We start from the raw sequence: 9280 nt of genomic DNA on the forward strand, positions 1-9280 counted from the left end.
TTCCGTTAAGTACAGGCAGAGTCGCGCGATCCGCCGCAGTCGCACGTGAAGGGCTGCGCGATCGTCGCTCGGGGTGGTAGCTCTCCGCTCGCCGCGGAGCGTCCCGGAAGCAGCGGGGAGCAGGAACTGCCCCGCGGCCGCTCCGAAGCTAAGCCCGGAGCCCGGCGTGTGGCGCCTCGGAGCACAGCGACGGCGCCATGTCCTTGATCTGCTCTAGTGAGTACACGCTGCGGCCGATCGCGGGTCGCAGGAGGCCGGAGAGCCGAGCGGGAGGGTCTGCGGCCGCTGCGGCGCGGGGGCTGGGCGGAGGTGACAGCGGGGCGCGGGGGAGGCAGGGCGGCCGCCTGTCAGCGCGGGGGTCCTCCCCCTCTGCGTGGGATGCACTTGCGCAGCGCCTCACCGTTTACGTAACGCCGCGAGTTGATTGTCGCACGCATCGTCGGGGCCTGAACGGAGGGAGGGGGCTGGTGCAGGGGGCCAGCTCCGGCGGAGGCATCAGGATCCCGAGGGCTTGTGCACGGTCCGCTTCGGGAGCTGGTGCGCGGCCCCGGGCCTCGGTGTCCCCTGCAAAAGGCGAGTATTGCGCTGGATGCCGCTGAGATCGCGCCCGGGTGGGCAGAGCTGCAGTGTGCGCAGGTCACGCGGAGCGGCAGCGGCGGGGCTGGAGGCCAGGTCTGTAGCCGCCCGCCTCACCCGGTGCGAAAGCCGCGGCCTTTGACGTCGCCGTCATTGGCGCTCAGGGGTCTGGTTGCATCCTCGCAAGAACCCTCCGGGGCGGGAATAAAGGCCCGTGGTTGGTTTTTCAGGTGAGGGAGGGAGGTCCGGGGAGATGATGGCGTTTCCAGTGCTGCGCAGCCATCGGCGGCAGAGCTGGGTGCTGCAGCGAGGCCCTCTGACCCCGAACCCGGGCTTTTTTCCGCATGTGCCGTCCTCCCTCTTGGTAGTTTATCGTGTATCGTGGCCTAAAGGTGTCCATCCTCGCTGTGTCCACAGGTCACTGCTTTCTCATCCCTTTCTCTATTTGCTGCCTAACTCTCAAGCTCTTGACTCTTAGAATCTTTCCATTACCCCCCGCCTCCCCCTCCCCATCCCCGGCCAAGAAAAAGGAAGGGCAGTGGTGATTTGAAGAAGGCGCCGTTTGCAGGGTATTTCACCTTTATTGTTTCCTTTCCGTCTGGAGGAAGCGCGTTCCCGTATCCCCAGCATCCTCCCGCCCCTTCCCTCCTCGGCGGCGTGTTTACCGAGCGCCTGCTGGGCTGCGGGGTCCAGCTGCGAGCTTGTCCCCAAGGGACGCGCAGACTACGCAGCAGGCAGCTCGGGATCAATGGATGGGAAGTGCTGATAGTCGAGCTTGGCAACTAGGAAACAACATGTGGCCGTTTTGTATCCTTACAGCACCTGTCACATTGCTTTGTCATTTCTTTGTCTGATACTCCATCCAGGCTCCGGACCAGCAATTTGCAGCTGGTTCTTGCAGGAATTTTAAAAACAAGCAATACCTGACTAGCCAGCCAGGGACACTGACCCCTCCCCTCTGGGTGTCAAATAAAAAAATGGCCGCAGCCGACGCGGTGCTGGCCTAGGGTGAGGGAATCAGTGATAGGGACCTTTTTGTGTCGGCCGTCGCAAGGACAGCGAGGTTTGGTGTGCCGCGGGGTGGCAGTAGTGAGTAGTGCCGTGAGGTGAGAGGGCGGCAGGCGCTGCTCTGGACTGAGGCTCCAGTGGCCTCCTGTGCGCCTGCGTGTCCTGGGTGCGACGAGTCCGGCCTCTGTTCAGGACGAGGCGGCAGGGCGGGTGCTCTCAGGTGCCTGCTCACGGTCGTCGCGCAGGCTGTGTGTCGGCGTCTGACGGTCAGGAGACGTGCGAAGCTGGTCGTGTCGCAGGGAAGCGTTCTGGGGACAGGACAGAGCTGGCGTGGTGTCGCGTCTTGACTCCTGTTCGTTGGGGGTGGGGCATGTGGTTGTGTTGGGGCCAGCAGCAGAGGGGGCATCCCCTTGGCCCGAGGTCCCCCCTCACCAAGGCCCCTGCCGCCGTCTCTCCGCAGTCTCCAATGAGGTGCCGGAGCACCCGTGCGTGTCCCCCGTCTCCAACCACATCTACGAGCGGCGCCTCATTGAGAAGTACATCGCCGAGAACGGCACCGACCCCATCAACAACCAGCCTCTGTCCGAGGAGCAGCTGGTGGACATCAAAGGTGATGGAGGCCGCCGGCAGGCCCTGCCCGGAGCGTGGGGTGGGGCGGGCGGGAGGGGCCGAGCTGAGGGGAGGGGGAGGGGAGGGAGGGTCCCGGGGGTGGCTCTTCATGCCGCTTCTCCTCTCGGCAGTGGCTCACCCAATCCGGCCCAAGCCCCCCTCGGCCACCAGCATCCCAGCCATTCTGAAAGCCCTGCAGGACGAATGGGTGAGGCCCTGGGGAGAAGGGCGCCCCGCGGGAAGGCCTCGCTGGCCTAGGCCTGGGGCGGGGGGTGGGGGGGCACTGTTTGCTCATTCGAGGGCAGGATGGCCCGGCGGGGGGTGCGGGGGGCTGGTGCTGAGTCCCGCAGGTCTGGGTTCCACGTTGGCTCCGCCGCTCACGTGCCTTGTGAGCCGCTTGCCTTCAGGCCCTAGTTCTCCTCGCCGAACAGCGTGGGCAGCGCCGCTCGGGGCGTGGGGAGAATGAGAGTCCACATCCATGGCTTCAGGGCTGGTTTCACCTGTTGGTGCATCGCCAGCACCAGGAGCCGGGCCGGCCTGAGCTGGGTGCTCTCAGCTGTGAGCGAGCGAAGGCTCGGTGCGCCTGGCGCTGAGGGGTCAGTACGCGGCGCTCTTGGTCCCTCTCGGGGAGGTGATGGCGGGGCGTCCGAGGTGAGCCGGGAGGTGAGTGGCGCCGGCGGAGAGAGAGTGGCTCCCGCTGCTGCGTGCCCAGGTCCGTGCCCAGGTCCGTGCCCAGGTCCGGCAGCCCGGGCGCTGGGGGGCGGCCAGCACGTCCGGGGCCACACAGATAGTGCTTGGGCTGCCGACACGGGCCGAGGCCGTGGACGCGGCGGTGCCCTCTGATGAGGCGGCCCTTCGGCTGGGCGCTCCCGGCCCCCGCGCTCACGGTGTGCCCCCCCAGGACGCGGTCATGCTGCACAGCTTCACTCTGCGCCAGCAGCTGCAGACCACCCGCCAGGAGCTGTCCCACGCGCTGTACCAGCATGACGCCGCCTGCCGGGTCATCGCCCGCCTCACCAAGGAGGTCACCGCGGCCCGGGAAGGTACAGCCTCCCCCCACCCCCAACCCCCCCCCCCCCCCCCCCGGCTGGTCTCCTCCGTCATGCCCGTTTCTAACGCGTCTCTCTCTCAGCTCTGGCGACGCTGAAACCGCAGGCCGGCCTCATTGTGCCGCAGGCCGTGCCCAGCTCCCAGCCCAGCGTTGTGGTGAGTGCCGCCGCCCCGCCCCCTGCCCGGCCCCCCTGCGCGCGCCTGGCCCCCCGGCCCCCCTCACCTTCACGTCTTCCCTGCAGGGGGCAGGCGAGCCGATGGAGCTGGGCGAGCTGGTGGGAATGACCCCCGAGATTATCCAGAAGGTAGGTGCTCCCGTGGTGGGGGTGGGCCCTGGTTTCTCCCCGGAGGCCAATAGGAATGGGACCGGGCCGTTAGGCAGTGGGTCGTGCGGAGCACAGACTCGCCCAGGCGGCCCGGCTGTGTGTGTCGCCTGTACGAGCTTTATGGCCGCGGGCGGCTCACCCACTCTCTCGGTCCGCTTCCCCTGCTCCTAAAGGAACAGCAGCGCCTCCTCCACAGGCTCGACCTCCCGCTTCTCGCCGGGGGCTCTGGGCAGAGATCAGACACTTTGTTACAATCCTCACTTGCCGCTGAGGGAGACGGGCAGGGTGGAGGCTAGATGGAGACAGAGATCCGGAGGCGCAGCTCACACGCAGAGCTGGCGGGTCTCGGGCGGGGCTGAGCCTGGGCCTCCCCGCAGACGCGCTCGGTTGTGTCTAACAAGCAGGGCAGGCCGGCAGCTCGCACCTCGGCGCCACGGGCCGGGCCTGGGTGCTGCAGGCCTGGTCCCCTCGCTCTGCGTTGTCCCCCTGCGGCCTCGGGCAAGTGACTCCACTTCTCCAAGGCCCCGTTTCCTCTGAAGCCAAGTCCTCGGCGCCCGCCCCACAGCTGGGAGGGCGAGAAGGGCTCACGCCTGTCCCCGGGCACAGACCTCGGCAGATACGGCTTTCTGCTGACGCCGGAGACAGGGCCGTGCCCCGCCCAGCACCCCGTCGTGTCGGCAGAATAGCCTGTCTCACCGGAGTCTGTTCTCTCTCTCGCCCCCCCCCCCCCCCCCCCGCAGCTGCAAGACAAGGCCACCGTGCTGACCACGGAGCGCAAGAAGGTGCGTCCTCTCCCCGGGCCGGGCCGGGTGGCCGGGTGGGTGGCCGGGGCGGGTGGCCGGGGCAGCAGAGCCCCTGCAGGGGCGGCTGGGTCCTGCGCTCACGGCCCTTCTCGGCCCTTTCCTTTCTCAGAGAGGGAAGACGGTGCCTGAGGAGCTGGTGAAGCCGGAGGAGCTCAGCAAGTACCGGCAGGTGGCTTCCCACGTGGTGAGTGGCCGGGCCTGGGTCCCGGGGACAGGGCCCCCAGGGCTGTTTCTGGGTGGGGCAGGCAGCCTGGAGCCAGCGGGCAGCGAGCTGTCCCTCGGGCCGGGGAGTGTGAGGGTGGGGGAGTGGGGGAGTGTGGGGCCGGGGAGTGTGGGGCGCTGGCCCCCGAGGCTGGGCCTGACGGGTTCCTGTGACAGGGCCTGCACAGCGCCAGCATCCCCGGGATCCTCGCCCTGGACCTCTGCCCCGCCGACACCAACAAGGTCCTCACCGGTGAGCGCCGGCCTGGCCCAGGGGCGGGAGGGGGTGCAGGGGCGGGTGTGCGGTGCTTGTCTGTCCTGTGCGTGGGCCGCGGGGCAAAGGGACCTGGAAGGGCTCGGCTCCTGGGTCTCACGCGCGTCCTTCCAGGCGGGGCGGATAAGAACGTCGTCGTCTTCGACAAGAGTTCCGAGCAGATCCTGGCCACCCTCAAGGGCCACACCAAGAAGGTCACCAGCGTGGTGTTCCACCCCTCCCAGGTAGCGCTCCCCCCCCATCTCTGAGCCCCCTCATCTCTGAGCCCCATGGCAGCGCTCAGGGCCCAGAACCGCCCGCCCTTGCCGTCTCCTGAGGGCGCTCTGGGCTCGAGGGGACAGTTAGGGCCTCTGCTTGGCGTCGTCGGTCCCACGAGGCCGCCTCCCACCGGCCGAGGGGACGTGTCGCTTACCAAGGCGTCTTCGCTGCCCCGTGTTACTAGGAGGAGGACCAGCCCTCCTGTGTTTACAGTACAAACCAGGGAGCAGAGCCCAACAGAACCTGGAGCGAGGGTCCAAGGCAGTCAGGACCCCGGTCCTCGGGGCACGTGGTGTGCCTGTCGCAGCGGGTGGGGTGGGAGAGGCGGGCCGGGCCGCAGAGAGACAGCTCCGGCAGAGTCCTGGCGTCGGGGGTGTGGCAGCTCAGGCCTCGGGCTGGGGGCCGGGGCTGAGGCAGTGGGGGGCCCCTGCGCTCAGCCAGCCGTTGCCTGTCCCGCCAGGAAGTTAGAAACAAACACCTGGTGAATTTTTCATAAAAATTAATTTCTCCAAATGAAAGCCCTCCTTTCTTCCTGAGGGTTAATATTTCTCTACGAAATCAAGTTGACAAAAGATGGTGGTTGGTTTTTAATTTCCAACCACAGTGGTTGGTTGGTGGCGCCACGGAAGCTCTCCCAGCCCCAGACTTTCCCAGGAGCCTTAGGTGCAGGGGGCAGTGCTGAGGCCGAATCCGCCACCTGCCATCCACCATCCACCTGGAGGCACTGCACCCCCCCCCCCCCCCCCAGAGCAGCCATGCGCCCCTTGCCCAACCAGCTTTCTCTGGTCCTGGGTGCTGCCCTCGGCTGCAGTTCTCCGCTCACCACTAGGTGGCGGGGCCTCCACAGCCAAATGCTGGCGGATTTAGCATCTTAGTGTTTCCTGTGGCCCTGGTAGGCATCCTGGGTGGGCGGGAGGTTCCAGGCAGGGCAGGGCCCAAGGAGAAGCCTGGGGGGGGGTGGGGGGGTGGGGGGGGTGGCCATCCACAGCCTGGGAGGCCGTTAGGGTGCGCCTCTCTCGCTGAGCGCCCGCCTCTCTCCTCCTAGGAGCTGGTGTTCTCTGCTTCCCCGGACGCCACCATCAGGATCTGGTCGGTGCCGAGCTCCTCCTGCGTGCAGGTGGTGCGGGCCCACGAGAGCTCCGTGACGGGCCTCAGCCTCCACGCCACCGGCGACTATCTCCTGAGCTCCTCGGACGACCAGGTGCGGCCCCGCGGGAGGAGGGCAGCGACACACACACACACACACACACCCCGGCCGCCCCAGCAAGGAGAGCGTTTCCTCTGCCGGGGGGCTGGCTTCACCAGGGTTTGCCGGACGGGGGTCCCTGCGCCCTGGAGGGCACCCCCTTTCTGACTCCTGCCTGTGTCTGTTTCAGTACTGGGCCTTCTCTGACATCCAGACGGGGCGCGTGCTCACCAAGGTGACGGATGAGACCTCCGGCTGCGGTGAGGGGTCTCCCTGCATTTGCTCACTTGTTGTTATAAAAATGCCCTGAGTACCAGGACCTGCTGAGTGCCAAGATGGGGGGCCCCTTGTGCCGTGCATGTCCCCCGGGGGCTCTGACCACACCCTCCCTCCCCCAGCTCTCACCTGCGCGCAGTTCCATCCCGACGGACTCATCTTTGGGACAGGAACCATGGACTCGCAGATCAAGATCTGGGACCTGAAGGTGGGAGCCATGGCCGGAGCCGTGCTGCTCGTGTGCCGGATGCCTGTGGCCGGCCCGGGGCGCGGGTGGAGAGGGCTGTGTGTGACGGAGCGGGTGGTCGGGGGCCCTGGGCTGGGCCCCACCCCTGCTCTTCCCGCTCCTGTCCTTCCCTGAGAGACAGGACGTCCCAGAGGGAGGGGTTCGCGAGCTCCGTTCCTCCCTCCTGACCAGTGGGTGGCCCTCTGCCCGCCCCCACCTGCAGGAGCGCACCAACGTGGCCAACTTCCCTGGCCACTCGGGCCCCATCACCAGCATCGCCTTCTCCGAGAACGGCTACTACCTGGCCACGGCGGCCGACGACTCCTCCGTCAAGCTGTGGGACCTGCGCAAGCTGAAGAACTTCAAGACGCTGCAGCTGGATAACAACTTTGAGGTGCCCCCCCCCCCACACACCTCGCTTGCCTCCTCGTCTGTCAGTTATTCACCGAACAGCTTTGCCCGCTCCGATGGCCCGAGCCCTCCCCTCGTGTGACCTCTGTTCTGGCTTTGGCAGGTGAAGTCCCTGATCTTTGACCAGAGCGGGACCTACCTGGCCCTGGGGGGCACCGACGTCCAGATCTACATCTGCAAGCAGTGGACGGAGATTCTGCACTTCACAGGTGGGCCTGGGCTCCCGGGCTCTCGGGGGCTGGGGGCTGGGGGCTGGGGGGGGCTGGGGGATGGCCGGACGAAGCGGGAGTCTCGGTGCGTGAGGAGCTTCTCAGAGTCCGGGGCCCCAGCAGCGGTGAGCGGCCTGAGGCAGGAGCGCTGTGACTGAGCGCACGGACTGGGAGGGGGGTGCTGGGCTGTCGTGCCGGCTCTGCCCGCAGGCGTGACACCGCCAGTCCTCCGCTCTGGGGCGCGGGGTGTGCGTCCCATGGGGCCGAGGAGCGTGTGCCCTCAGTGCTCCGCACGCGTCCTGTGGGTTAGAGCCGAGAGAGCGAGGGAGGAGGCCTCGCTGCTGGGCTGTCCGGTCAGGGGAGGGGGGTGTGATGGCCTCCCGGGTGAACGTGCCGGAGGAGGAGGCCCAGGGTGCTGAGCCGGCGGCTACAGGTCGCCACCCGCCACAGCTGTGGCCTGGCGCGTGCTCCCTCTCAGCTGTCGCTTCTCCACCTTGAAGGTGGGCAGAGCGGCTCAGTGTGCAGATGGCGCCAGCCGGGGACGCGGGGCGGCTGGTGACGGGCCTGCTGCTCCGTGGCAGCTGCTGCTTCTGGGCGGACAGTTGGTGTCCGGGTGGCAGGTTGTGGGCAGGACACAGGGTGCCCCCTGCTCCGGGCTGCGCAGCGCAGTGTTTCTGGTGTTTCGGGGCGCCCAGGCCTGCCTGCGGCCGTGGCTGAGCCTTCCCCGACGCCGGGGCCTGCAGTGGACAGCCGGTTGGCGGCAGGTGACCCTGAACGGGCCTGAGGAACGTGCACTGAGCTCATGAGCTGCCCGAGCCCCGGGGGAGTGCTGCCCAGCCCCTCTGGCCCGCCCCAGACCCAGGCCTGCCCTGTGTGAGGGGACCGTTCCAGCTACAAGCAAGCTGACCGCTGAAGCTCAAACCAGGCTGGGCTCCGCCAGAAGGGAAGCCAGCCTCCCGCTCTGGCTCAGCGCCCGCCGGCCAGCTCAGGGCGGGAGAGGGGACAGGGGAGGGGGCTGGTAGTCCTCCGTGCACTCAGCCCGTGGCAAAGCCTCACGTGCCTGCCACGTGCCACGCACTGCGTGAGGCCCTGCGGGGAAATGCCGGTCCCTTCAGAGCCCGGCCCGGCCCTGCCCTCGGAGTGTCAAGTCCAGGGAACCAGACGCGCAGTCACATGTTGTGGGGGCGGGGGTGTCAGGTCAGCGCTCAGACCCTGGGGAAGGCCTCACGGTGCCTCGTCTCTTCCAGAGCACAGCGGCCTGACCACGGGGGTCGCCTTCGGGCAGCACGCCAAGTTCATCGCTTCCACGGGCATGGACAGGAGCCTCAAGTTCTACAGCCTGTAGGCCCTGTCCCTTCTGGCGGGGGGTAGTTAGGGGGGGAGGGGGGAGGCAGGGGAGAGACTACTGGGGGGCGGGGCCTTGGGGGGGACATTCTCATCATTTCACCGGTCGGGGTGGTGGCCTGAGAACCCTGGCGGCCTGCACCACCCTCACCGCAGCTTCCAGGCCCGGAGCAGACGGCTTCAGTCCCAGAGACGCGCAGGCTGAGCCCAGGGAGCGGAGGGGATGGGCGCGGGGCTGGCGCAGGATTTTGTAAGCAGCGACCTAATTTCATTAAAAAAGGAAACAATAAAGCGGCCACCTCCTGGGGGTGCGTGTGCGTGTGTGTGTGTGCGTGTGCGTGTGTGTGTGTGTGTGTGAGAGAGAGAGGCAGGGACCTGGGTGTGTGTGCGCGTGTGCGTGTGCTAAGGGCAGGAGTGGGTGGGTGGGAACTGGGGCCGCGGCCCCTCAGGAAGCCCTTTGCCCTTTGCTTTCGTCACTTACACGCCCCCTCTCCCCCTTTAAAGAAATCAAAGAAAACACAAA

General features: G+C 67.3%; 1 protein-coding gene across 1 annotated transcript; it reads left to right on the top strand.

Moving 5' to 3' along the window:
- PRPF19 (pre-mRNA processing factor 19) lies at positions 1–8785 on the top strand. Its single transcript, XM_008159589.3, has 16 exons — positions 1–216; positions 2045–2194; positions 2325–2401; positions 3095–3236; positions 3326–3399; positions 3486–3548; positions 4310–4351; positions 4482–4556; positions 4751–4826; positions 4962–5071; positions 6151–6306; positions 6482–6551; positions 6690–6775; positions 7017–7187; positions 7308–7413; positions 8661–8785. The coding sequence occupies exons 1-16, from the start codon at positions 198–200 to the stop codon at positions 8756–8758; spliced, it is 1515 nt and encodes a 504-aa protein (XP_008157811.1). The 5' UTR covers positions 1–197; the 3' UTR covers positions 8759–8785.
- The last annotated feature ends 495 nt before the right edge of the window (positions 8786–9280 follow it).

The sequence above is a fragment of the Eptesicus fuscus genome, chromosome 13, assembly GCF_027574615.1.
Source record: "Eptesicus fuscus isolate TK198812 chromosome 13, DD_ASM_mEF_20220401, whole genome shotgun sequence".
In the NCBI taxonomy this organism is placed as follows: Eukaryota; Metazoa; Chordata; class Mammalia; order Chiroptera; family Vespertilionidae; genus Eptesicus; species Eptesicus fuscus.

Excerpts from the sequence above, each read along its gene's own strand:
- PRPF19 (XM_008159589.3), top strand. Across the intron at positions 4,557-4,750 it reads GGCAGGTGGCTTCCCACGTG|GGCCTGCACAGCGCCAGCAT; the intron begins GTGAGTGGCCGG and ends TTCCTGTGACAG. Across the intron at positions 7,188-7,307 it reads AGCTGGATAACAACTTTGAG|GTGAAGTCCCTGATCTTTGA; the intron begins GTGCCCCCCCCC and ends TGGCTTTGGCAG.